The sequence below is a fragment of the Corella eumyota genome, chromosome 1, assembly GCF_963082875.1.
Source record: "Corella eumyota chromosome 1, kaCorEumy4.1, whole genome shotgun sequence".
Taxonomy (NCBI): Eukaryota; Metazoa; Chordata; class Ascidiacea; order Phlebobranchia; family Corellidae; genus Corella; species Corella eumyota.
Genome location: NC_137490.1, coordinates 15,077,790 through 15,104,509, shown reverse-complemented (window position 1 = coordinate 15,104,509; position 26,720 = coordinate 15,077,790). Strand labels below are relative to the sequence as shown.

At 29.2% G+C, this 26,720-nt stretch overlaps 5 protein-coding genes and 1 long non-coding RNA gene across 12 annotated transcripts; 1 reads left to right on the top strand and 5 right to left on the bottom strand.

Moving 5' to 3' along the window:
- The first annotated feature begins 172 nt into the window (after positions 1-172).
- On the top strand, positions 173-3,127 carry LOC145762567 (85/88 kDa calcium-independent phospholipase A2-like). The gene is made up of 3 exons (XM_082574660.1): positions 173-2,175; positions 2,253-2,387; positions 2,516-3,127. The coding sequence occupies exons 1-3, from the start codon at positions 173-175 to the stop codon at positions 2,688-2,690; spliced, it is 2,313 nt and encodes a 770-aa protein (XP_082430786.1). The 3' UTR covers positions 2,691-3,127.
- A 136-nt stretch (positions 3,128-3,263) lies between these two features.
- On the bottom strand, positions 3,264-4,267 carry LOC145762668 (uncharacterized). 4 transcript variants are annotated; one of them, XR_014287980.1, is made up of 3 exons: positions 4,138-4,267; positions 3,939-4,047; positions 3,264-3,768 (listed from the first exon to the last, which is right to left on the bottom strand). It is a non-coding gene; the product is annotated as an uncharacterized LOC145762668 (long non-coding RNA). The 4 variants fall into 4 exon arrangements; XR_014287981.1 differs by having other exon boundaries at positions 3,951-4,047; XR_014287978.1 differs by lacking the exon at positions 4,138-4,267 and having other exon boundaries at positions 3,939-4,127.
- LOC145762583 (lebercilin-like) lies at positions 4,237-11,796 on the bottom strand. Of its 3 annotated transcripts, none has more exons than XM_082574661.1 (16): positions 11,554-11,796; positions 11,261-11,334; positions 11,044-11,156; positions 10,579-10,716; positions 10,313-10,439; positions 9,894-10,057; positions 8,478-8,615; positions 7,894-8,341; positions 7,667-7,773; positions 7,555-7,588; positions 7,082-7,140; positions 6,634-6,774; positions 5,921-6,038; positions 5,631-5,785; positions 5,432-5,540; positions 4,237-5,261 (listed from the first exon to the last, which is right to left on the bottom strand). In XM_082574661.1, exons 1-16 carry the CDS (start codon positions 11,676-11,678, stop codon positions 5,155-5,157), a joined length of 2,157 nt encoding a protein of 718 aa, XP_082430787.1. In that variant the 5' UTR covers positions 11,679-11,796; the 3' UTR covers positions 4,237-5,154. The 3 variants fall into 3 exon arrangements, with proteins under 3 accessions (XP_082430787.1, XP_082430788.1, XP_082430789.1); XM_082574662.1 differs by having other exon boundaries at positions 5,444-5,540; XM_082574663.1 differs by lacking the exon at positions 5,432-5,540.
- Positions 11,797-12,368: 572 nt separating this feature from the next.
- On the bottom strand, positions 12,369-16,852 carry LOC145749266 (IQ motif and ubiquitin-like domain-containing protein). Of its 2 annotated transcripts, none has more exons than XM_082565023.1 (16): positions 16,630-16,852; positions 16,473-16,556; positions 16,222-16,290; positions 16,092-16,142; positions 15,853-15,987; positions 15,525-15,692; positions 15,258-15,433; positions 14,897-15,052; positions 14,579-14,789; positions 14,213-14,388; positions 13,874-14,044; positions 13,547-13,723; positions 13,329-13,450; positions 13,133-13,259; positions 12,808-12,993; positions 12,369-12,675 (listed from the first exon to the last, which is right to left on the bottom strand). In XM_082565023.1, exons 1-16 carry the CDS (start codon positions 16,682-16,684, stop codon positions 12,505-12,507), a joined length of 2,235 nt encoding a protein of 744 aa, XP_082421149.1. In that variant the 5' UTR covers positions 16,685-16,852; the 3' UTR covers positions 12,369-12,504. The 2 variants fall into 2 exon arrangements, with proteins under 2 accessions (XP_082421149.1, XP_082421148.1); XM_082565022.1 differs by having other exon boundaries at positions 16,222-16,305; positions 16,630-16,851.
- A 384-nt stretch (positions 16,853-17,236) lies between these two features.
- On the bottom strand, positions 17,237-18,483 carry LOC145763486 (uncharacterized). The gene is made up of 3 exons (XM_082574942.1): positions 18,351-18,483; positions 18,031-18,270; positions 17,237-17,868 (listed from the first exon to the last, which is right to left on the bottom strand). The coding sequence occupies exons 1-3, from the start codon at positions 18,418-18,420 to the stop codon at positions 17,663-17,665; spliced, it is 516 nt and encodes a 171-aa protein (XP_082431068.1). The 5' UTR covers positions 18,421-18,483; the 3' UTR covers positions 17,237-17,662.
- Positions 18,484-19,499: 1,016 nt separating this feature from the next.
- On the bottom strand, positions 19,500-26,377 carry LOC145757751 (vacuolar protein sorting-associated protein 11 homolog). The gene is made up of 25 exons (XM_082572467.1): positions 26,238-26,377; positions 25,925-26,051; positions 25,523-25,644; positions 25,135-25,257; positions 24,935-25,032; positions 24,724-24,874; positions 24,488-24,632; positions 24,220-24,304; positions 24,020-24,081; positions 23,778-23,899; positions 23,424-23,615; positions 23,122-23,268; positions 22,841-22,953; positions 22,583-22,661; positions 22,405-22,492; positions 22,131-22,270; positions 21,939-22,022; positions 21,694-21,827; positions 21,457-21,619; positions 21,252-21,338; positions 21,065-21,186; positions 20,894-20,989; positions 20,429-20,522; positions 20,225-20,335; positions 19,500-19,992 (listed from the first exon to the last, which is right to left on the bottom strand). Exons 1-25 carry the CDS (start codon positions 26,250-26,252, stop codon positions 19,876-19,878), a joined length of 2,817 nt encoding a protein of 938 aa, XP_082428593.1. The 5' UTR covers positions 26,253-26,377; the 3' UTR covers positions 19,500-19,875.
- Between the last annotated feature and the right edge of the window lie 343 nt (positions 26,378-26,720).

Here is a 26,720-nt window from a genome sequence, read left to right as displayed (position 1 = left end):
AAGGTAATTTCCCAATTTTCGGACTTAGGTCACAAACGCATTTCTGCCAAATGAAAAAAGATTGTTTTTTAAATTGATGTAATAAGTTTAGGTTACCAAATAAATTCATTACATATATTAATTAGTTGTATTTTAAGGCAATTTGTTCAATAACGTGTTTGTATAACAAAATATGAATTTTGCAAAGTTAGCACTTGAGAAGTTCATTCCGTTAATTTCTGACCCATTTTCTGTTCAAGAACTCACAAACAACAATGATTTGTACTCGAGTGCAAACCTCATCAAAACGTATAGCATGCTCGCCCTCCACAAAATTGATAATTATTATATCTTGGTACTTCACAATCCATTAAGAAAAAGGGTTATGTTGCGTTTGTTTAGTCTCCCAACCTCTAAAGAAAAGTTGGCCTTTGAAGTGTATGAGATTTTCGTTGCAAAGCTGCCATTGTTATGTAACAGTTCGAAAAGTTGCTTTGATTGTTCAACCTTGCAAAAGTTGTCCAACGCACTTCGATTACGTCCAACTTGGTCACCTGCTCATATAGCAGTTGAAATCGAACTAAGAGATGCTTTTAGAACATCAGGGCCTCTTTTGGAATGGTTGAATAGTCATTTTTGTGATAATCACATGACTCCAATTCAGCTTGCTCTTAAACTTAAATCTGTAGATTCTGTTAATCAACTTCTAGAAGCCGGTGCAGATATTTCAAAGTGTGATGACAACGAAAATAATGCTATTCATGTAGCAGTACTTGCCGGCAATTTAAATAATTTGAAAATAGTTTGTTCTCGAGCAAATGATAAAAATCTTAATGCATTTAACCAGGATGGGGAGACGGCACTTCATATCTGCTGTAAAACCAATAAATGGGAAATGTGTGAATGGTTACTTGGCTTGGGTGCTGACCCATTAAAATGTGGAACTATTGCGCTGCCTATACATTATTCTCTTAAATATGGATCGAAAGATGTTACAAAGTTATTGCTTTCAGTGTATCCCAACCTTGTACACAAGGCTTGTAAAAAGCATGGTGGGTTACCATTGCATTGGTGTAAAACACAAGCAGATGTGAGTTTGCTGTTAGGTCACAATACTTCAACAAACACAGGTAGTAATGATGGTCATCTTCCATTACATGTTATGGTTTTTCGAAGTCGATTAGAAGCAGCTGTTACCCTTATTCTTGGTGATGCTAACGTTAACAGCAAAGGTAAATATGGTAACACTGCATTGCATCTTGCTGTAACCTATGACTATCCAACCCTTGTGAAAATGTTGCTTTTATTCGGCGCTGACTACAACATCAAAAATGATTTTGGTGAAACTGCTGGCTTATTAGCAGCAAGAAGTTCAAAACCAAATAAAGAGGAAATTGTGGAAATGTTTTCCAGTGTTGGTGGTCTTTTAACTGAAACACCAATGGATGTTGTGGATGGATTATGCCTAGCCAACAATAGAAATTCAAGTGGAAAACTCAAAGTTCTTTGTCTGGATGGTGGTGGAATTCGAGGACTGGTAATGACTCAGATATTAATGGCAATAGAAAAAGAAACTGGTAAAAAAGCAAAAGATTTATTTGATTGGATCGCAGGTACAAGTACTGGAGCAATACTTGCGATAGCTTTGTGCAAGGGCAAAAGTGCAGTCGAGGCACAGAGATTGTACTTTAAATTGAAAGATCAAGTGTTTGTGGGAAAAAGGCCATATGCTGCAGAACCAATTGAAAAATTTTTAAAAGACTTGTTCGGAGAGCACACTACAATGAAAAGTTTACAAAACGGACCAAAACTGATTATCACAGCCTGTTTAGTAGATAGAAAACCTGTTCAACTAAAATTGTTTCGTAATTATGATGAAACAGATTGCAAAAATGACCATCCTGAAGCTGAAAATAAGTTTTCCAAAAAATTAAGTAAAAACGATTTGACCAAACTAAAAAATGCTGAGCCGTCAATGGATCAGCTTCTTTGGAAAGTTGCCAGAAGTAGTGGTGCAGCACCGACATATTTCCAATCAATGGATAAATATTTAGATGGGGGTCTTATAGCTAACAATCCAACGTTAGATGTTTTGACCGAAATACATCGCTACAACAAAGCAACAAACAATTTTCCAATGCAACTTGGAACAGTTGTTTCTCTTGGAACTAGCCAACCTAAAACAAAATTGGCCAAGTGTGTGAATTTTTTATTAAAAATACCATGATATAAAAAAGAGAAAAGGGGCTATTAACAATTTTTTACTTTTATAGATCAGTCGATGTTGTACCACTGACAAACCCACTAGCAATAATGAATTCGGCATTTGCTGGTATAGAGCTGGGTCAAATGTTGGTTGATATGGCTTGCGAGTCTAACAACTATATTACAAGTAGAGGAAGGGCATGGTAAAAATATTTTGTATGCTTTAAAAAATTTTAACTCAAAAACACCATAAAATATAACTAAGCAAATTAACGCTTACTTAAAAAAATAAATATGTTTTGTAAACTTGTAACACATATTCTTACTTTAGGTGTGAATCACTGGGGGGACAATATTTTCGATTAAACCCACTTGTGGAAGATGAACTTAGTTTAGATGAGACCAGCGATGAAAAATTACTCAGTCTCTTGTGGGATACCCAAGTCTATTTGCAAGAAAACAAATCTATGGTTAAAGAACTTGCACATTTATTGTGTGATAATTAATAATTGTTCAAGTTAACGCTTTTGTATGCACGTCCAGTTAAATTATTGTATAATAAATTTCTCTTGTTTTTGCCAGTGCAACAACTTTGCAAATGAACAACACTTGCTTCATATGTTACCGTATATTCTGCAGAATTTATAATTTTTGTAAATTGTTTTAGTGTTGTGTGCCAATGAAAATGTAATTCTTAATTTGGGTGATGTATTTTTATGTACATAGTAATGTCAATATTTACATATATGCTGCAGAACTTTTTTTTTCGCACTACTAGTACTTATTTAAAACAAGTTCAGTTTTTAAATTTTATTGCTTCAAAAATACTTGTTTTTCTTTTTGTTTCTCAGGTTTATTTTATGTTAATTTGATTCTTTATTTTATGTGCCATTTTCGTCACCTCATCGTGTATATTTTTAGTTTAACATTTGCTTAGGAGGTATTTGTGATCACCTATATTTGATAGACATTGAAAAACAAATTATTTTTCATCAAGTTTTCTGTTTTCTATGTCACTATATTTGATTTTTAAAGTCATTTTCTGCTTTATGTTGCATTAAACTTAGCAATGTTTATCATTTAACATATATTTAGAACAAAATATAAAAATGTACAAACTATAAATCACAGTTATCAAAAATAGAAATGGGATTAATTATCAAATATACATATATAAATAAATGTAAGTTTACATTTCATTATCGACCAATCACAAAAAACATTTAATTTACATGTAAATGTTTTTAAATAAGCAAATCGCTTACTAAGCTTTAGGCTACTGTAGGACGTATAAAAAATATATTTTTTTTATAAAAAAATGGGTACCGATTATCAAACAAATTGCAAAAGCGCGTACAACATGTTTTTACTGCACATAATAGTCTCCAATACCATTTAGCATACAGAAAGTACCATTTTGCCAGTTAACACCTCAAAAAAACAAAAATTTTGTTTAAAATTTTTATTTTGTCAAAAGTTATAAAGCTAATTCTTCTATATCTTCATCATGAAATGAAGGTACAGACTTTATAACTGGTGAAACTACCATGTTTGTTGTTGTTCTAGGTTTTGAGTCACCATTTTCTAAAAATTGAAAATGGCAGTGAAAACTATAAGCTAAAAAGTCAATAATACAAAAATATTTTAAATTAGGTCAGATTGGAAATAATGTTTGGATTTTCAAAAAGAAAAAAAATTAAGCAATTAACTAAAAATTGTATTTCAAGTTTGGTGGTTAGCTATAATTTCTTTACTTGTGTTATTACCCTGTGAAGCGGGAATTACATTTCTTTCCCAAGGATAACCAGAATGAACTGGTTTTGCCCTCGGCATTTTGGTGGGTTGCCGATTCTTTTCAAATGACTTTAAGATCATAAAAAAAATAATATTATTAAACTTTACAATTTCAACACCAACAGTTAAGTGCAACTATTAAATTTTGTTAAAACTTACTTTTTCTTTTTTATTTTGTTCAGGTTTTGCTGCTTGTTCTCCAAATAGTTGAGCTAATAAATCACTCTTTTTATTTTTACCACTGTCCAGGTCAAATAATGGTTCGTCATCAGATTCATTATCCGTTTGTTTTTTTTTTTTTTAAATCTTAGGTAGGCTATTTATTTTTTCATTGCCAAAATATATTTTTGTCAGGTATAATGATTTCAATTTCATCACAAACGTAAATAGTTCGTTATTGGCGTTTAAACCAAAATCTCGGTACACTGAAGATAGTCTTACAGGATTGTTTTCGGACATCATGATGTTATCGAAATGTGACCACTTAGTCGGAGATTATTCAAGCAACGTAAGCAAAAAAAATGTACCCATTTAAAGTTAATATCTCCGAAAACTATTTAAAAAGTACCTTATTTTAAAAAAAGGTATTTTTATTCCTTAGATATTTAAACTCTCTGCTGAAATTCTACAAACCAAATACACTCAAGTGTCTGATAAAATCCGATCGATTAGCTATCCGTACTGTTTTTCATCAAGTTTTCTGTTTTCTATGTCACTATATTTGATTTTTAAAGTCATTTTCTGCTTTATGTTGCATTAAACTTAGCAATGTTTATCATTTAACATATATTTAGAACAAAATATAAAAATGTACAAACTATAAATCACAGTTATCAAAAATAGAAATGGGATTAATTATCAAATATACATATATAAATAAATGTAAGTTTACATTTCATTATCGACCAATCACAAAAAACATTTAATTTACATGTAAATGTTTTTAAATAAGCAAATCGCTTACTAAGCTTTAGGCTACTGTAGGACGTATAAAAAATATATTTTTTTTATAAAAAAATGGGTACCGATTATCAAACAAATTGCAAAAGCGCGTACAACATGTTTTTACTGCACATAATAGTCTCCAATACCATTTAGCATACAGAAAGTACCATTTTGCCAGTTAACACCTCAAAAAAACAAAAATTTTGTTTAAAATTTTTATTTTGTCAAAAGTTATAAAGCTAATTCTTCTATATCTTCATCATGAAATGAAGGTACAGACTTTATAACTGGTGAAACTACCATGTTTGTTGTTGTTCTAGGTTTTGAGTCACCATTTTCTAAAAATTGAAAATGGCAGTGAAAACTATAAGCTAAAAAGTCAATAATACAAAAATATTTTAAATTAGGTCAGATTGGAAATAATGTTTGGATTTTCAAAAAGAAAAAAAATTAAGCAATTAACTAAAAATTGTATTTCAAGTTTGGTGGTTAGCTATAATTTCTTTACTTGTGTTATTACCCTGTGAAGCGGGAATTACATTTCTTTCCCAAGGATAACCAGAATGAACTGGTTTTGCCCTCGGCATTTTGGTGGGTTGCCGATTCTTTTCAAATGACTTTAAGATCATAAAAAAAATAATATTATTAAACTTTACAATTTCAACACCAACAGTTAAGTGCAACTATTAAATTTTGTTAAAACTTACTTTTTCTTTTTTATTTTGTTCAGGTTTTGCTGCTTGTTCTCCAAATAGTTGAGCTAATAAATCACTCTTTTTATTTTTACCACTGTCCAGGTCAAATAATGGTTCGTCATCAGATTCATTATCCGTTTGTTTTTTGGGAGTTATTGTTGTCCGGGCTTAATAATAAGTTAAATGATGACAATAAGGCCAAATACAAAAAAATATTTAAATGTTTTTGAAAAAAACACAAACAAAAGAGTCAAGTTAAAGCACAAAAAAAAACAATTAATAATAAACCTTAGTTAATTTACCTTTTCTTTTTGGTGGAACTGCAACGGAAGGAGCATAACCACCAAAACTTATTTCGGGATCACTTTTTTCCTTGGTCAAATCACCAGTGGATGGTATGCCAAGATGAAGATTTTCAACCTTATGTTTTAAATTTGAAATTATTGGTTATTTTTAACACACGGTATTCAGAATTGGGCATATTACTATTGACTCTATTTAATTATATTCTTCTTGGACACATTACAACTGTACTTTATTTTTTAATATTGCAAAATTAAAAAAATTAAGATTTGCCTAATTTTTATTGTACTTTTCTGAATATTTAATAAAACAATTAGTATTGGTTTCTAAAATTGCAAAGAGAACAAATACTGGCAATTTAAACTGCTTAAAAATAAACAACTTTACATAATAGGTCTACCTCTCTGGGAAACCTGTACTGTCTTTTGCTTCTGCCAGGGGAATCTAAAGAACTACTTTTCTGCTGATTTAATTCTAACTGTGGTATTCGATATACTGTTACAATTTCCACTTCTGTACGTTTACCTATATTCTGCTTTTTGCTTTTGTTATTTTTATTTGGAGCCGGAATATTTGACTTTTTTAAGTTTTCTGAACTTGTACTAACCTGAAATAAAATCAACCAACAGAGAAAAAACAAAGCAGAAAATGTTTAAAAAATTTGTTTAGTCATTTTAAAAATAACAGACAAACTATCAGAAGATATTCTTACTTGCTTGTTAGGTTTTGTTCCATTTAGAAGTTGTTTAATGTCGTCTTTTGGATTGTTGTTTGGAAGAATTGAGCTTCCATCCTCTTCCAAGTTCCTCATCTTTGCCAAAAGGTCTGCTTTCTTCCTGCGACTTTCCTCCATCTTTAAGAAAAAAAAGCAACAATATTTTAAAAACAATGTAATTGCGAAAAGAACAGCAAGTTGCAAAGGACAATATAACACTTAAACATAATTGCATCAAGTAATTTTTAGAAAATAAAACTGGTTGATAAGTCTTTAACAATGCCATATTTATACGCTCACTTTGCCAAACCAATTAAAAAAAATTTAACTGTTTTATTGAATGTAAAATATTGTGTAGTACAAGTATCAGGTTTCAGAAATAGATATGTTTCATCTTTTCTTTGAGTTTTAATGAATGTTTATGGTTCATAATAATAAAACAAACCTTTTTTCTTGCTTGTTCCACTTCTATTTCTTTAGTTCGATCTGGGGGTTTAACAACTTCTATATTGACAAAAAGATTATTAGATAAAATAACATTTTTCTCTTTACATGAATTGTTAAATATTTTCTTTTAAATAATGCTTTTGCAAAATAGCCATTAAAGTTTAACCTCGAAACTAATCTTGTTTTATTAGCTATATCAGCTTAGTAAACTAAACTTTTTTTGTAACATGTTTAAAGCTATGCTTAACCTTAACATCTGTAAAGTGTTGTGTAGTAAATTATGCAAATGTTATAGGTTTAAAAAATGTAGACTTGCCAAATGTTATAAAATATTAATAAAGTGTGAATATTGAATTTCTTTTTTAACACAAAATGCAAGGCATAGAATAGTGTTTTATTTTACTTTAACTTTTTAAATATTTATGTTGCATATAAGTTTAAATTAACTTAACACTATTTAGATTTTTTTACCTTTTTGTTTTTCCTTTGGAGGTGAAGTTGGTACCTGCATAAAAAATTTTTTTTAGAACTTAAAAAAAACATTTTATATAAAATAAGATGCATAAATTAAATTTTTTGTTACTGTGATTGGTGATCGTTCATTTTGATCTGCAATAAAAGTGGAGCCTGGTGTAATCATCGGAGAATCAAAGTTTGCTGTCAAAAACACTGGTTTGGTTTTTCTGGTTTCTAAAAATTTAAAAGCAGTAAAATTGTAAAAAATTTGATTCATTAAAAAGAATTTGATGGTGTACTAATCATAAATTAAAAATTTATTTGACTTTTAAACAATACAAAATACTTTCATACCTTCTTTCGGGGGGGTATTTTCTTGAACCCTTAACCCGTTTAATCTTGTTGCAATTTCATTTGCTTTTATATCCCCATTTAGATCAAGAAGTGGAGAATCCTCCCTTCCACTGTCAGCTAATGAAGCAACAATTGGGGACTTTATCATTTTTCTAAAATCAGTCACATCAGTTGCTTGACGATTTGGAATGGTTTCACTTCGAGGTGGTGTTTGGGGGTGGTTTTCTAATGCAAGTTGCTGTTGTTCTGGAATTAAAGGAGGCTGTCCAATTCGATTTACCTCTTGGATTTTACTTGGATTAAATTCATTGTTTGTAGGAATTGGCGGTTTGTCGGTTATGCGACGTGGGCTTGGGATTGCAACTTTGTTCGAAATAAAAGACTTTTCCGGAGACTGTTTGCTTCTCAATGCATAAATGTTGTTGACGTCGAGAGCTCTTTCTTTTTCCTAAAAAATATAATTTTTATTGAAGTACTTGGATGGATGTATATACCTGTATTAAATGCGTGCAAGTTTGATTTATTTTTTAAATATAAGGTAGGCGGTAGAAAATCACAATTGACTAAATAGACAAAGGTTGTACTTTAAGCTTAGCTTGAATAGTAAGAAACTCTTCGTGCAAAATTTCTAGTCTTTCTTTTGTTGATTTGTGTTTTGATCGTTCTGAATTTAACTGTCGAGAATAACTGCTTTTCGTCAAGTCCAACTTTTTCTCTAAGTCCTTAAAAAATAAAAAATGCATCATAACATATGATAAAATGCAATAAAGAACAACACAAAAGATAATTTAAATCAGTACTGTTAGCTCACAATGCCAATGTTTAAAGCTCATTTTTCATTCCTTTTATTTAAAAAGTTTTGAAGATATCAATAATTTAAAACATGAGAGTAATTTTTAATATAATATTAAACTCAACCCGATGGAAATCGTGGTTAAGAATCTGTCAACATAGAAAGAGAGGGGATAGTAAACAAGTAGTACAAACTCTCAAGTACTTTCTTTCAAGGGTCAAGGAGGTAGCCAATGAAAGGTTTGTTACCATGACAACAAACATTACTTTCCTACCTTTGTTAATCTTGCTGTGAATTTTTGTACAAAAAAGGTTGTGATGTTTTTATAAAAAGGAAAAAAATAATAAAAATTATTTTGTATTTTATAACCTGGTATTTGTATTTGAAATGTGTTATACGTACTTGGCTAGCAATAAATTTTGAAGTTCTATTTTACATAATCTTAATATATTTATATGGATTTTAAAGTTAACATTAACATAAGGTTAACAAGCAAAGATAGCAAAAAAATCAAAACACACAATTTTTAAGAAGTAATAATTTACTGCCAAACTGAAATTACTATTTTTATGCTTCACTACACAACAATAGCTTTGTTTAAAAAAAAACTGTACACCCAAAACTATACAAACAAAATAAAAACACAACAAAATTGATCAAGCTAAAAAAAATTAACAAAAGTTAATAATTAGTTATTAATCAAAGGAGAGTTTGTTTACTTCACCACCCAAGTGCAACACAAAAATAAATAGAACTACACTGTTTGATCACAACAACCCCCACACTTAGAAGTGCTGAGTGACTTAATTTATTTAAGGCTGTTTTTTCTCACAAATACCATGAAAACCAACAGAGTTATTAATTGAACAATAAATCTCTCAAGAACTTGAAAGGCTTTTGATAAACGATACTAAGATTATTTAAAGTTAACTTTATAAAAACAACTTTTGATTTTGTATTGACTTTATGTCAACAGGTTTTATCTTTTTGTGGAAAGATTTACTTGTGAGAATTTCAGATACAAAAGTTTTTATTTAAGTTTTGACCAATTTCTATTAAATTTTAATCCTTTATTTAACATTACTTATTAGATTTTAAAAGCAAATGGCCTAATAAATAACAATTTTAAATTAGAATAATTAAGTAAGTCATTGTCAAAAAAGTCAAACCTTGACAGACAAGTTTTAAAGATTTTAAAAGCAGGTACCTTGTTTTGTCTTTCCAAATCATAAAGTTTATCTTCAGCAATAGCAAGTTGTTGTGACAACTCTGATCGTTCTCCGAGGTTTTTATCGTAAACTATTTTTTTTAACCTTTTCATCGTGCTGGCCATCTTTAACATTTCCTCATTACCATCTTTTATCTTGTTTTCTTTAATTTATTAATAACTATTTAGTGTTTTAAATTTAGTTTATTTGAAAGTTATAACGTTACAGTTGCGATGATGTAAAAGTTCAACGTATAATTACAAACATGTTTTTTAGTTCTAAGCCATGATATTGACTGTACTTATAAAAACATTTTCCAACATAAGTAAAATAATTTATGTAAACATTGATTAAATATTGTAGGCTACTTTAACATAGTAGATTAAATTGTAACATTTATTTTTAAATGTTGGTTTACCCAAAACACGTTCATTTTCTTGGTTTTTTCTCAATCTTGCTTTTAATATTCTTTGTTCTTCAGAATGCTGAGATATCAAACGAGGTAGATCATTTTCTGTGTCCTCAAACTTTCTTAAGGCTCTGTCCTACAAACCCCAAAAAATAAACAACCAAATACACAATTAAAAAATAGTATTTGGTTTTAGTATATATATAAATTTAAAACTGAATAAATTTAGTAAAAAAGTACATCTTGCCACTTAAATAAATGTTTAAATAACTTACCTGCCGATGCTGCAATGTTTTTAGGAGTCGATTTTCTTTTTTCAGTTCATCAATTTTAATATGGGCTTCGCCAAGTTCATTGTTTAACGTATTTATTCGATGTTGTCGGGCAGACAACATTCTTGCTTGAACTGAATCCTATTCATTAAAACAAAACACTTCAAATATAATTATATAAAGGTAACTTTTTTTCTTATTTAAATGGATAATGTTACAGTAGGTCTACATATCTAAATACAAATAAATTTAATATTTTTTTGTGTAATAACCTTCAAATAAAATAACATTTTTAAATAGATAAGTCAAAAATCCCACTTAACCGTAGTAGAAATTATTTTCAATTGAAACTAATCCTTTTAAGGCCAATAAACCTTATTTGTAAGTTTAGAAAATCATATTTTTAATTTAAAGTCTATAGATGAGTCTACAAAAAAAATACATAAAAAAACTTGAAGTTTTACATACCCGAACAACAAAAGCTTTTTTCGATCCTTTATGTAAACTACTTGGCCTCCAACCGTGTTTTGCAAATCCTGAAGATTTTTTAGGTTTTCTTGCTCTATTGTCACTTGATACAGCTAAATAATAGATAAAATAAAATATTATTTGAATTTTTAAGGTCATAACAACAGTAGTTGTGAATATGGTAACAGAAGTTAAGTCAGTATAAAATCAGGCTTACAGTATTTAGAAGTTGTGGTAAAACTTTTTTCACTTAAATCACTTTTTTCTTGAGTTCTTGTTTTGTTATACCGCCTGCAACAGATGTGTAAAAATATTAATTTATTAATTTAATTGTATAGGCCAATACAATATAGACATTAGGCAGAAAGTAAATCTTGGTTTTCATAAATTTTTGTTTTTATAAACAACTAACCGGTTTTTAAATTTACAAATAGTAACTAATAAGTGTTATAGTGTAAGTATTTTATTATAGTGGAAGTAATACAAAAATATTAGGTTTAATAATTTTACCTATTTCCTTTGCTGTAGTTTCGTGAACTTGATCTAGAATCGTTATCAAAATCTTCTGAGTAAGTTGAATATGAGTCATCATTGTCTGATGAATAAGTTCCCACATTTTGATTTGATTTCTTCATTTTGAAATTCTTATTCTCAAAAAATATATTTTATATATATAACTCTTTTGTCCTTTTTTGATAGTTATCAGTATTACAGTATATTAAACGTCATATCATTTTATTCATCATTGCTTTAAACTTCTAAATTGACAATTTTATAATAATTAAAACGTTTAATTGTCACGAAAATCTAACAAATAAAATTAATTTTCTACTCCCTGACTCCCAGTCAGCCAGTTAGCACAAGATAACTACCAATATCCAAAAAGTATTGGTATATATTGTATACACTATTTTGGCTTTATGTAAGTAGTATTTTTGTAGTATTATATTAATAAATACGCACATAATTTCTTATCCTGCATACCTATATCTGCTTGTTGCCAAGGTAAAGCAACACTCAACATCTGTGAGGTCATAGTTATAAAATGACTAAAACTTATTTCAAGCTGTTTACCCTACCGTGATAAATTTATTCGATATTTTTCTTTTTGTTATATAATATTTATAACAAAGCTGTTCAAAGTGCCTTAATATTTATAGAACACATTAAAATATGTTAATTTGCTTAAACTAAATCCTATTTCCTCGTTTTAACCACCTTATATTATTGTTGTAATATTAATTAGATACTTATTACAGAAATAAAAAACGTTGCCTTATAACGCGCCTATCTTAAATAAATTATAATAAAATGCCCAATATTTTAATACAATGTATTTAAAAACGTTAACAAAAAATCCAACATTACGTCACTCAAATTATATTTTAATTTTAAGCATCACAATGCTTACATTATAACAAAAAGTGCACAAACATTTAGGAAAACACAACTAAAAAAAGCTTAATACGAATTCAACATGTTTTTTCCACGAATCTCGCCAGGACCAGGTAATCGTTGTGAGCCGGTTGATTTTTTTCTTAATTGTTCTGACATGCCAGGAAGTCTACTAAAGTAAATGCGAGCCAAGGTGTGCTTGTTCATAACTTTATGAACAAAAACTTGCCCGTATGCCTAAAAATTTTAGTAAAGTAACTTAGTTGGTTGCTTTTTAATAATTTTGTATAAAAATTGGAAAAAAATACCTTAAATTAGTTTTATATCCTTAAATAGGGTTAAAATCTAATTAATTAGTATGTTACTAACTTCATTTAAGTGATCCAGCCTTGAGTGAGCAATTGCCTCATCTTTAGTAAGCAAAATACAATTCCATGGTGACCATTCTTCGTCCTTGTCCCACCTAACTAATGCCAGATCATAGAGATCATCCCATGCACTCAGTATACTTTGTGCGGACCAAATGTTCTCTATTAAATACTGCAAATCCTTTTCCTGTAAATTAACACCAACGTTATACTTAAATGTATTTAAATTACTTGCAAATACTAAAAAAATTGGGAATCAGTAATTTGTGTTCATTAGGCGATATTGTTTTCATTAATTATTATTCAATAAATCCCATTCAACTTGCCTGAATAAGATAAGCAATCTTGCTATTATCTTCATAAGACTCCTCTGCCCTTCTTAATGTTCTCAACATAACTCTGTAGTGGGAGAAATCTTGTCGAGTTCTGGCTGCATTATCCAGCTCTTGTACCCTAAAATAGACAATAAAAATCAAGTTTTTGTGCACTTAAATAAGTAAAAAAATTTGTATGTCATCTTACTTTCTGCATTTTCCAACAGTTCTTGAGTTAGCCATAATCTTAAATTCAGTAGAAGGAAGATATTGGTTGGCACTTGGACAAAAGTAAATGTCTTTCCGCAAAGTACTTGGGTCTTGTGGTACCTAAATTTAAAATAAAGCTGTTAATTTTTAAGAACCTGAAAAAATTTATAAAAGAAGAATATAAATCTAATTAAAATTCAAAACAGCAATAGTTACTTTAAGTAATCTAGCAATCTCAGGGTTAAAGAGTGGATTTTTGCAGTATTGTAAAAACAAGGTTGAAATTCGTTTTCTTAATCCTTCCAGGTTTGCTTCGGCTACTCCCCTCATTAAAAGATCTGCTTCCCTGTCAATCAGCTCTGTGATCTCCCTTGTTAACTTACAATCATGCTCCTGAAAATATTAAACAACATTAAAGTTTTTTTTTTACAACTTATAAGAAATCCTTTTTTATCGTACTAAAATTTAGAAACGATAATCATTTTTTAATGGTTCATTATAAGGTAACTTAAATATAACTATACAAAATTAAATATAAAACACCTTAACAGTGTGCTTCAGTGTAAGGAGGACATCAAGCCTTTCATCTTGTGTGAGATATTTCATGTTAATGCTGTTAAAGATATCTCTCATTTCCTTGGCTCTTATAGTATACTGCGTGTCCATCTCAGTATAGCGACCATCATAGGCTTTCCATCTCTTAGGTGCAGCAGCCTTAATACAGCAATTGGTATTAAAAATACTTTTATATATACTATATGAACTACTGAAAATATACAAACTATCTAAATAAGTTCAAAAGTAGATTGCATATTGAACTTGCATCAAACAGTTTCTATATCTTTTTCAGCAAAGGTTTACATAGCAAAATTTTTAAAATACCTTATCGAGTAAAGTTTTGACTCCCTTTTCCTTGTTAACTTTGGAAGCCTCAATCTCATGCCTTCCAATCGAAGCAATAAGTTGAGTTTCTTGTTCAAGTAAGGCACACAGAGCAGCCTTTCTTTCTGGTCCTTCTAATTCACCATCAATATGCCCAAGCTCTTCTAATCTCCATTCTAATTATAAAAACTTTAATAAATTATGGGTGGAGGTCTGGTATGTATGGCTAATTCAAATACCTTCTTTTATTTTACCCAATTCAAAGTTATTTAATTTTACCCAATTCAATAGCCCATAAAGCCGAACCAAAATGTTGATTGATTAATAGGTTTAATTAAATAGCTTTAATTAGTTAAGCTAAATTACTTTCAAGGGCTGCATAAAGCAAGTCGAAATCTTCTTTTGTTTTTGGGTTCATCCTTCTTTCAAATTCCTTCTTGATTCTCTCTTCCTTTTCTCTTCTCTTTCTAATTTCTTCCATTCTCTCCCATTCCAAGCGCCGATCACGATCCTGTTTGAGTTCATTGACCATGTTGCGAGCTTGCCATCGTCGAAAGTAGGATTGAAGAACAATAACCTACAAATTTCATCAATTTCGTTATCAAGATTATAAAACCAGTAGTGTGTCTAGAGCCTAAAAAAGGTGAGTTAGAATAAAAAAAAATATTATAACTGTTTACTTACAGCCTGTAGTCTTCGATCAAAATATATCTCGAAAGTTGTATACTCTTTGGGATCAATCAACTTATCTTGTTGGGTGGAAATGTAACAACCTGTCTTTGTCATTTGGGTAGAGGTTGTGTTAGTGGTTTGGCTAACTTGGTTCTTCTCAAACACAGTCTATAAAAAAAAAAAAAAATTTTAATTAAAACTAGTTTTGTATATTCCCTCATTTTCATTAAAATTAATAAAAATATTTTTAAATTTTTAATGTCAAAATATGAACGCACAAAATTGTTTAAATACATTACCCATGTTGTTTTAAATTATTACGCCTTGCTATGTAAGATAATATTAGAATATTTATCCAACTATGTTACGTTACCTGGCAATCTCTGTTATACTTTTCGATACCACTTGGAACAAGTTTTTTGGCCATGGTTTGAGAAGAGGCATTATGGTATTCCACACCCGTGACTTTGTTCCTGAATCCACCAATAAAAGATTTTGTGTGGGCAGCCCTTTCAATCTCAACTACCACATCTTCATACTCATTATTTTCTAAAAAAGTTGATATTAATTTGTAAACTTAAAATAATTTAAAATTAAGATGATGGCTTTAACATGTAGCACGTCAAAAAATTTTTTTCACCTTTCATCAAACGAACAGTAATGACATCAGAAGATTCCACTCCCCCTCTAGCCTTTTTGAACTCAATTGGGACATTTTTTGGGTCAGATGATGTGACATCGAGTTGTATGGTGCCATTTGGTACAGCACCAAGATCCTTTATTGTGGTGCTTGGTGGTAAGGGTGAACCTTCAAAAAAATGTTAACAATTAAGACATATATAAATGACTATGAACAATATGTAATCTATATACTTTAATTAGGTATAAAGTTATCAGATTTCCCACAAATCTGTCAAATTCTTTGCATTTAATTTAAACTTTTTATAATATCTACATATATTTTTTACCTTGAAATGATAGTTTTAAAATAGCTGGCGATGTTTTAAGGTCAAGTGATAGTTGTGCAGTTATTTGTTCAATAGTTTGGGTAATAGGTGAAGCAATTGTTATAACTTCCTTGTTTGGATGGATTTGAAATTTCACTAAAAAAATAAAAATTTAACTTTAATGGATGATTTGATTTTTATGTGCAACTAAAAACAATTTTTTCACTTCACATGTAAATAAGATATATTATTCTATTTACCCGAAACAATAGCATTTTTATCTTCATCTATGAATTGTTCATTTGAAGAAACTAAAAACAAAACAAAAATATTTTACAAGATATCAAAACTGTTTTTTAAATCAAATAACAATTAAAACAACTTTACTACCAAGTTCAACTGTTTTTTCTTTTTCGGGAGCAGAAGCTTCTTCTTTTATTTCATCCACTGGCTCTTTTTCTTTATTTACAGAATCTTTTTTTATAAATGTCAATCATTAATTAATATTTGAAATTATCAAATGTAGCCTTAGACAATGTTTGACACATTGCAAAAATATAGTTTTCAAGAAAAGGCTTTACAGTAACATTTTTTAACAGCAGTTTTATGATTTAAAAACTTTCATATATTAGAATAAAAACCTGTCACAATATCCACAGTTCTTGCTGTGGTTGCTTCAGTGCTTGGGGGAGCATCAGTACTTTCTTGACCGACATCTTCTGGGACTAAATTTTAAAATAAATATTTAAATAAGCTATAAAAAATTAAAAATTTGTAATCGAATATAAGAAAAAATACCTGTCAATTTTGCTTGTTCAGCATTTTCCAATTTTGGATCTTCACCTTCTGACATTTGCTTAAGTATTTCTGTATTTTATTATTTATGTGAAACCTTTATTTAAAGTTTAAAAAATATTGTAAGTCCACTAAGTAAGTATGAAGGTTGAGTTTAAATAAGGCAGGCGCTCACAAATTGTTATAGACTTCTACACAGTACTTATACCCAAGCTGTTTACACATCCAATATAATTAATATTTAACAGATAAAATGGTCCAAAAAGGAACTTTTTTAGCTTTTTATTGTATTTTTTATGCTGTTAAATAATATTTTTGCAGATAACAATAAATTTACTAGTATGATAAAAAAGTTTTCCAGGTTGTTGCTATGATACGAAGAGGTTGAAGGTCGGCAATGTTTTTTTATTGCGTTTATCCTCACGATCAAATAAATATTTAAAAAAAATAGATTTATAATATTATATTAATCGCAGTTCAGTATTAAAACATTCATTAAAAAAACTTAGATGTAAATTGCTTTGATCTCTATTAAATGCATGTTTACCCTAACAGCCAGATGCAAAGAAAATAGGTAGACTTAAAATTTTTTTTTTTTAAACATTTTATTTTAGGCCTAGACAAAATGTAGTGATTTTACAAAATAGAATGGCCAAAAATACAACTAAAAATGTAGTGAGGCAAATAAAGCGGGGTAAGATACCTACGGTTTTTCGGGTTTTGCCTCAAAAATCGACATAAGTTAACCGTAAAAGAATTTAATTACAAAAGAATATACAATAAATAAACTAAATCAAAAAATAAAACGTTAACAAAAACTCGAAACACATTACACATGTACACTTTTTGTTTAATGGTAAGTTAGGTCAAACTAAAGATCGCATACGATCATTGGTCAGACGAAGAAGAGAACTAAAAATGAGATCATGCCAAATTTGGACATAAAACATGAAGTGAATGTTATATTTAGTTCAAACTCGCCCATCAAATTCACAACAGTTAATGCATAAAAGTTAAAAACAGTTTATTTATCAGTTTATATAACAGCACTATGATATGGCGAAGTCGGAAATTGAATCGGATTGTCGAAATCGGTTGAGTGGGGTGTTCCCCTGAGATTGTCACGTGTCGGGTCTCGGTAGGTACGTCTTCGCTTTTCTCTGACAATAACGAAAATGAGGAAGCTGATGATGATTATTCCAACGATCACCAAAAAGATGACTACAATGTACACCCCAGCTTCTGTAATGCACATTACAATACGAATATGTAAACGGGTAATGACTTACTAGTCAAAATATTACTAAATACCTGGCTTAAAAGATAGTTACAAACCGTACAATGCGTCCACCAGTCTTAGACAAATATCTATCCTAGGGAAATATAACTAATAAAAAAACTTACCAGGGTTAGGTACTTTTTTACTTAGTGGTTTTAAGTCATGTCGTTTAGATGTTGTAGGTGGGTTTGTCTTAGACTCTACTAACGTCGTTGTTGTAACTTCTGCTATTGTTGTGGTAGTTGTGGAGGTAGTAGAACCAACGACAGAAGTTGAGGTTTTATCTTGATTTTTAACGTTGGTTAACACCTGGCTATTAATACCACCCTTGGTTGTTGTATTTTGTTTTTGAAATTGGTTATCAGCTAGATTAAAATGATAAGGTATGTCACATGTGTTATCTTATATTAATATACTTCATACAAGAGTTTTGGTAGTTACTTACCCGAAAAACTGATTTGAAAACAGCTTAGAGTTAAGATCAAGGCAATGAACAGTTTTGTACAGGATTTCATATTTATTTAAAATTGTAAAACTTTTTTGGCCTGTAATTTTTATAAAAATTGAACAAGAAAATCTAAACTTATTTAAATAAGGGCAATAGTAACATAGCTAGAACTAGAATTATGCATGTTGTGCTTTATTTCCCATCGCTGTCTTGTCAACGACCATATTCCGGAACTGTTGTTTAATTTATCAAAAACTGCTTTTAACTTACTACAACAATATGGCCGTTTAAAAAAAAACGCAATAGGTTAAATTTATACTCCATGCATTACATTTGTAAAAATTTATGTTTTTAAACTTTACTAAACAAAACTTAATTATGCTTAAACCTAACAGGGCAAATTAAAAAGTTATACACTTCTAGTGTGTTAGTATAGTAGCCTTACAAATGTTAAACCTACAAAAAGACATGGGCTACGAGACGGATTTTTACACTAAAATTAACTAGGTCTGTTTTATTAGATTGATGGCAACTTATACAACTAACAAAATCTTTGTGATAAAACGCAAGATTACTACAAAAACTAGTACATGGCAACACTACTGTGTGTTGTGACAACTTGTTTAAACTATGATTTCGAAAAAAATAACAATACAAAACTTTAACTAAATTTCAACTGCTCAAATCTGTTTACAAACTAAACTTGAACCTGTGCTAACGGATATTACGCCTAAGGGCATCCAACAACGCAACAGTGCGAACTAAAACGACTTAATTGTGACTAGATTACCGTGAACTGGACGCACGGCAAATTGAGTTATTATTGTTTGAGAACTTGATAGACTATACTTATAACATCATAATGGATCCAATTGTTACACTTGTTATTTGTTATGATGGGTAATTAATGACTGAAGACCGCTGCAGAGTGTACTTGTAAGTGGAAATTATAAAAACAAACGATGTAAAAAGAACTAACCAAAAGAATACATTGTGATTTTTTGGTCCCTTATAAAGTAGTATTAAATATTAAAGCTTAAAAAATTACATCCCGAATAGAATCTAAAGTTTTTTGTTGAATCATTACAAAAATGTTTTAAACAAAATTTAATGATTGCAAGTTAAAAAATATTAACTTACCCAATATTAAGGAATACATTAGATTGATTTTTGATATACATGAAAATATATTAAACAAAATATAAATTTAACTATTAATCACAAAAATCAATAATATTTAAAGGATTTTTTTACAATTGTAAAATTTTTAAATTAATGGTGTTTTAACAGAACCAATGTTACCGGTAAAATATGATTATATTTAAATAAGATTAATAAAAATTCACAAAAAAAACATAATCATCTAAATTGCTTTCAGAAATTTTACCATTCATTTAAAACCAATACAAAAAATTAAACACATTATATATGATATTAACATAAATAATATAAATTAATCCAATTGCACAAAAAAATCTCGTTTCCAGCAAATGGACAATAATTTCATTAAGCCCCTCAGGTGTCATCTGGTGTTAGATTGTTGCATCATGAGCAATTCCTTCTGTAAACTCGGATCGATTCCATGTTTGGTCAACCCTGCATTACTTGTTCCACGTTCGTCTTCTTTCACCAAAGTCAACTGTGACAAAAAACAGGGTCACAATTTAGGTAAGTCTTAGGGTTAGATATGTTTTAACTTATGCCTAAAATTAAAAAATTAACTTGCCAAAAATGGTAATTTTAGAGTTACTGGTTAAAACAGAAATTTGTAAAAAGGTTAAGATGAATGGTAATACAAAATAGCTCTAATTTTACCACACAAAAACAAAAAACTAAAGCAAGCCCTGTCACCAATTCTTTATTTATTTTACCTTGTTAAAGACACCTTTTGAAAAGAAATCAGCCACCACATCAAAACCATCTTTAGATGCCTTCAACTGCGATTTAAACTGATCATGCAGTGAGATACTATTTGCAAGCGCCTACATAGAAAAAATAATTTTTAAGGAATACTTCAATGATGTTATAAAAATATTGACTAACATGATTTTGTAATGTATATAAATCAAACTTACTTGTTCTTGCTCTTTGATGTTGTTTAAAATTTTCTGGTTTTTACGAAAGCATATTGGACATTCAGCTTCATTTTCGGTATAGTTCTCTAAACAACTGGTACAAAAATTTTAATTAATAAAAAAAAAATTAAATGTTTTTTTTTTGTATATATTTTTATTCTCGATGTGGGAAAGTCAAATGCGTGACTTAAACATAGAATAACATCAGTTACTCCGACCCAGTCTCGAGTTGCCAGTGGCAGTTTGGGATATTATAGATTATAATTGCCCAGTAATTAGGCTGCTGATTAAGTGCTAGCTCAGCAGGAGTTCATACCGTTTATAGCGCCTTACTCAAGGGCGCTACAGCATGAGAGCAGTGGGGATTGAACCCACGACCTCATGTGTGGTGTAGAAAGTGTTCTTACCACTACACCACGCTGCCGGTTAAATTAATTTAGTATTTCAACTATGGTTTTGACTTACTTTTGATGGTAAGCATGCTGGCAAAGAAAATGAACAGTTGGAAGCTCTAACTCATGATTGCAATAACCGCATTTTGTTTCTTGAAAGATCGTTGCACTAGTAATGCAAAAATAAGGAGGCAGATAATTTTAGAATTTTAAAATATTGTTAAAAGTAATAGATTACCACTACCTAGTTCTTAGCTGTTCAATGCGGTCTTTCATTTTTTTTGTTTGTTCTCTATATTCAGTGATTGAAGCTTCATATCTTCTTATTTCTTCTCTTTCCTGCCTTATTCGACGCAAAATGTAATCCTAGAAAAAAATCAGGTACAATGTAAATAAGCATGGTGTTTTAAATTATAGAAATATAGTTGTACCTTTACAACAGCCAAAGTAGCCGACTTATTTCTTGCAAGAAGTTGAATAACCAAAAGTGGTGGCAGAAGATTGTTCTCATCAATATGTAATCAAATGTTAAGAAAAATGCAGATTTAAAAAAAAATTATGTAAGAAATAAAATTTTTTATTCATATTGACAAGATAAAAAATTTAAAAAAGTAACTAAAGTTAACAAAGGATATGATTTAAAACTTTTGTGATGTATTCCTGGCAGTCCTCGTGTTGAGCAAAGTAAGTAAGTGCTTGTTGCCATAAAGTCACATCTTTTGTTCCATGAACCTGACAAGTCTCAAGTATAAGCGAATAGGATTGATTCTCCATATGAAAATGCAGAATTTGCTCATATCTATAAGTTAATTTACAAATTAAGGTATTTTAACTAATTATCTCAATTAAAATTCAAAATTATTTTTTTCTTACAATCCATTTTCTTCGTAGAGCTGAAGAATACCAGGGCAAAAGTTTTGCATTTGACACAAAATTAATGCCTGATCAGTGTTGTATTTCCTTTTAGATAACTCTCTAAGAAGCTTTAATATTTTTTTCTCTAATTCCTAAATAAAAAATATTAAACATTTTTAAGTTGTCTATGTATGTATACAAGCATGGACAAGTATATGATTTTAAAATTTATATTGCTTTTAGAAAAAATATGTTGTTTTTACCTTAAGATGTTTAGATTGGTTGAACTTGATTAAATAAAGTTCCAGCAAAGTGTTGTAAACACCTTCCGATGCTACTTTACCAACCTTGAAATTATCAAATATTAAAATTTTGAAAATTTTATTATGTATATCCTAACATTTGTTAACTATCAATTTCTAAAATAAAAATTTAAATTTAACATGTGTTTTTACATTGGTCAAGTGTTCCAAAAATTGAACAAGCATGTCTGGACTGTTTACAAAAATGTGAATAAATTCTTCCCCATTTGATTTATAAACAGAACCAATTTCGGTAAAATCTCCGTTGTCTATTTCAGTAGGCAAACTAAAGTCTAAAAAAATTGCCTCAATAAATAAAAAACACAATTTTATTGCAAATATATAACAAATTTCACCAAAAATTATAGTATATAAAGGTTCTTAATTTAGAAAACACATGAAAGCAATATTGGAGAAAATAACTTACCAGTACAAAGTTTCTCCAACAATGCTGTTGTCTTTTCTGGAACGTTATTTACAAGAATTTTGCCATATTGCTTTAAAGTATTTTCCGCCTATCAATAAAAAAAACATAAATAACATTTGCCAGAATTTCACTCATATATCGATTTAAAAAAAATATAACCAAGTTTCATTGTTTTTACCTGGCCATGATCCAGATTTGAAATATAAGACAAAGCTTTCTCATACTCATGAGTATCCTCTAGTTGAATCTTGATATACCTTATATTTAAAATAAAAGTTGGTGAAGTGCATATATTAATATATAACAAATATGAATTAATGTATAAAAAATAACAAAAATTACAGTATTGTTAAGTATTAAGTATTCCATAGCATTAATAACATCCAAACAGCAAGACCATTAACAGAAAAAAGAAATTTATTAGGGGCTTACGTACCATTGATGTTTTTCATGCTTGTGTGCAAGTTCAAGTGCATGTTGAAAATAGCCAGCTTGCCTACAAACTCTAATCGCCGTTTCAACATCAAACATCAACACACTATTTGGCATCTGTAGATACATAAAAAAAATTTAAACTAGCTTATTTTGATGAATTCTCCAGAAAATTCAGAAATTTGAACAGATCACAGCATACCCTAAACAATAATCTTGTTTATTGAACATTTGAAAACATACCAAAAAAACTACAAAAAAGATTTATACAAAATCCAACAATACCATTATAAATTTGTTCAAATTTTTTTCATCCTTCAACTTGGTAAAGCAGTTAAGAAGCAAAGTAGTATGATCTTCATTGGCCCGTTTCTTTTCATGAAGGTCTTGCAGATAAGTTGTTAGATTGTTAATCCTTTGAGCATCCAAAAACTTTAAAAAAGAAAAAAAAAAAATTATATAAGTAATTTGTTTTTTTACAGGACATACACTGCTAGTTAAAAATTAATTATTGCTGGATCTTTTCACTAATAAAGTAGTATTTTTATACTATGTAATTCATAGTTATATATGGTAAACAAACATACCTTTCTTATAATATAAGATGGCTCGAAGTGACCAATAGTTTTTTTGTACTGCTCAATAGATGAATCGAAGTCAGCTCTGCTGTAAAGATGATCCCCATATTGCCGATATATTCCAACCATGCCTTCCTCACCCAAGTTTTGACTTTTTGCCAAGTTGACAGCCAAAGAATATAAATTCTTTTTAAACAACATCTATAAAAGATATTTTTGAAGTTGGTATTGTAAATTGTAGTAAAACTATTGCTGTTTTAAAATGTTACTCTAAACACAAAAAGTTTAAGAGATTTTAGAAAAGTTGTTAATAACAAATTTAACGCTTTAGTTTAAATTTAAATTAAATCTATGTAATTAAACCTCTAGTTTTTGATGAATGTCAATTTCTTGAAAACAAACTAGTCTGTTCCCAGCAGTGAGAACAAATATAGATCCCCATTCATATAATACTTCTTTCACTCCACTGAGTGGTGCAGAAAATGCTTCACAAAATAAAAAAATTGTAAATATTCAATAAATAAGTGGTACATTAAGTATAAATAGAAAATTGTTTATCAAAAAACAAATTGAAAAGGAAAAGCGATATTTCTATGTTTTCTTACCAAGCAGTTTTTGTTTCATGTCATATATAGCAACCAAATTAGAATCTGGAATTTGAACTGAGCTAAAAAGAAAAATTTTGATAACAAATCGAATGTACTTTGCAATAGTAAAATCAAATTCACATTAATATAAAACTACAACCTAGAAATATAAAATTTTTAAATTCTAAAATTTTTTTTTAACTTAACCCAAATCTTACCTAGTTGATGGTATAGACACTTTATTTTTGTCCTTGTACACCAGAATCAAGTAACCATTATACCATTTTGCCATCAGTTTTTCACCTTAAATTTAAATTAACCAAATTTTGTATTAAAAATGCTTGATATTTGTTCAGGATGCCAAAAAAATAAAAATTTGCATTAAAATTTTTATAAAAAATATTGTAAAGTTTTCTCATTTGACTGTTGTAAAAAAGTTATCGATAAAATATTTAATTATTTTTACAATACTCAAATAAAACATACCCTCAAACACAAAACAAGGTCCTCGTGAATCTGATTGGTATAAATAAACAGCATTTGTTCCAGTGACAACAAACTGATGATCAAATGATACATCAGACAACATACTGCATTGTTCTGTACAACCATGATTATTGTCCAAAATATTCTAAAAAATTTAAAAAAGTAAAATACAAGATAAATAAATTAGCAAAAATTTTAACATTCATTAATTTTTAGATAAACTCTACAAAAATTACCATTTTAGGATTTTTATCTTGAAGGTTAAATGATAAAACTCTTGTTTCTGTTGAAGCAAACAAACAGCTATTTCTCCCTGTTCCATAAAACGAAAGTCCAGTTACTGGGTCCTTGCTGTCAGTTGTAAGATAAATGATTTTGTTGGCAGGTCTAAAACAACAAAAATAATCAAAATTAATATTAAATACAATAGAGAAAATTTGTACTTACCGTTCTTTTGCTATGTCACCCTTGTAAAGAGCTATACTTCCTTCTGAAAAGCCAACTACCATTAAACTCAGGTTTTCATGAACACAGAATGAAGTTACCTAGAAAATATATTCCCATCTTAATTAACAAATTAACCAAATTTTATTCACTTGTTTACCCATTAACTAATCAATTGCTTGTTGCCTAAAAAACATTCTTACATCACTAGGAACATTGTTTGCCGGAATAGTTGGCTGCACTCGACAGCAAAAAAAGTTTCCAATTTTATCTTTTTTGTCCAAGTTGAAGACTTTAATTACTGGGTTAATTCCTTGTTCGTCAATCTGCAAAAATAATTTTAAATTTAAGTGAGTAAAGGCTTTATGCAAATATAAAAGATGTACATGTAGTCCCAAGTTGCAATAAACTATTAGAATTCAAAAACACATCATATATCTAAAGTACATGATTATAACTAAAAAGTGCAATAATAAAAAAAAATATTCTAAATTTTGTCCGAATTTTTAGTAATACAAGTTTAACTTTTTAAAGTCATAATTTACTTAAATATCCTCACTTACGTTTCAAACTAAAAAATTTAATACTTACCCCGATGGCAGCGAGAAGATTGTGTTCTTTTAACTGAAAAAGATGAGTGACAGTTACTGTGAAGGCTTTAAAGGTGGATACCTGGTAATTGTGGTTCGCCATATGAATAAACCCTTGACCATGTATGATGATTTTAGTTAAGAAAAGATATTACACAATCGGTGTTTGTTCATGCCAATTCAAAAAAAAAAAAAAACTAACTATTCAGTTTATTTTAAACAAATTTAATATAACCAAAAAAAACTTAGAAATTATTTAAATTTAAAAAAATCTAAATATAAGTAATAGTAAAAAAAGCACTAACCAGAATAAGACATTATTTGTTTTAACACTACCAAACTTACATTGAACTTAAAACAATATTTTAAATGCTTTGCTTAAGTTTAATTAAATAAAGGATATCCCCAAAAACTAAAAATCCTCTTCCGCAAGTTGAGCTGGTTAGAAAAACATCCATAATATTATTCCATGTTCTTCCACCCACATTCGGTTCCACTACTTGCTTGTTGAAAAAGTTGAAACGCCTCCACTAAAATATAAAAGTAATAATAAAACCAACCAACTTAAATGCTAAATTACACTAGCAGACTAGTAAAGTGGTTTCTTCTGTTTCTTGGACACAAAAAATTAATTAAGTAACAAATGTCATAACAAATTTAACTTCACAAAAACATCTTAAAAATGGGTATAAAAATATTTTTAATTGTTACCATACCTGTATTAAAGCCATTTTAATGCCTTTGGACAACTAACACCAGAAACCGATGGAAGCTTGTCACCTAGACGTTCAATCAAACCGGAATCAGATCTGAAGAAATTCTTGTAAACATTAGGTGATTCCCCATTTAACACCAATGCGTCACCAAGCGAAAACAAAATTTTAATTTGTCAACAATAAATTTTACTAGAAAATTGTATTTTTAATTTTTAAAATCAATTAAAAGCACTACTAGTTTTAAACTTCTTGAAATGTTGGCCGACATTTTTCCTTTTATTAGATTTTTTACATAGAATGCCTTTACAATTTTACCATTTTCATTGTTTCTACGTGTAGCGTTCTCACTAAGGCACTGAAAATGGTATAAAATTCCTCCGTACCAAAAATCAATTAACATCGGCCAGTATGAATGATACTATTGAAAATTTTTATAAACAGATCAAGAACTAGGCTGTGGTTTTGGTATCACAAGTTACCCTA

Bases quoted from the DNA above. Each gene is read 5' to 3' on its own strand.
- LOC145762567 (XM_082574660.1), top strand. From the start codon at position 173: ATGAATTTTGCAAAGTTAGCACTTGAGAAGTTCATTCCGTTAATTTCT. The intron at 2,176-2,252 runs GTGTGTGAATTT...TTACTTTTATAG, and splicing joins CCTAAAACAAAATTGGCCAA to ATCAGTCGATGTTGTACCAC. The intron at 2,388-2,515 runs GTAAAAATATTT...TTCTTACTTTAG, and splicing joins ACAAGTAGAGGAAGGGCATG to GTGTGAATCACTGGGGGGAC.
- LOC145762583 (XM_082574661.1), bottom strand. From the start codon at position 11,678: ATGAAGAAATCAAATCAAAATGTGGGAACTTATTCATCAGACAATGAT. The intron at 11,157-11,260 runs GTAAGCCTGATT...TCTATTATTTAG, and splicing joins TACCACAACTTCTAAATACT to CTGTATCAAGTGACAATAGA. The intron at 6,775-7,081 runs GTTTGTTTTATT...TTTTTCTTAAAG, and splicing joins TGGAACAAGCAAGAAAAAAG to ATGGAGGAAAGTCGCAGGAA.
- LOC145749266 (XM_082565022.1), bottom strand. From the start codon at position 16,684: ATGTCAGAAGGTGAAGATCCAAAATTGGAAAATGCTGAACAAGCAAAA. The intron at 15,693-15,852 runs GTAAAAAATATA...ATTTTTTTGAAG, and splicing joins TTTAAAACTATCATTTCAAG to GTTCACCCTTACCACCAAGC. The intron at 13,451-13,546 runs GTAACTATTGCT...TTTTAAATTTAG, and splicing joins AGATTGCTAGATTACTTAAA to GTACCACAAGACCCAAGTAC.
- LOC145763486 (XM_082574942.1), bottom strand. From the start codon at position 18,420: ATGAAATCCTGTACAAAACTGTTCATTGCCTTGATCTTAACTCTAAGC. The intron at 18,271-18,350 runs GTAAGTAACTAC...ATTTTAATCTAG, and splicing joins TTTTCAAATCAGTTTTTCGG to CTGATAACCAATTTCAAAAA. The intron at 17,869-18,030 runs GTAAGTTTTTTT...TGTGCATTACAG, and splicing joins TAAAAAAGTACCTAACCCTG to AAGCTGGGGTGTACATTGTA.
- LOC145757751 (XM_082572467.1), bottom strand. The intron at 23,269-23,423 runs GTATGTTTGTTT...TCTTTTTTAAAG, and splicing joins CATCTTATATTATAAGAAAG to TTTTTGGATGCTCAAAGGAT. The intron at 21,828-21,938 runs GTAAAAACAACA...TTTTTTATTTAG, and splicing joins ACCAATCTAAACATCTTAAG to GAATTAGAGAAAAAAATATT.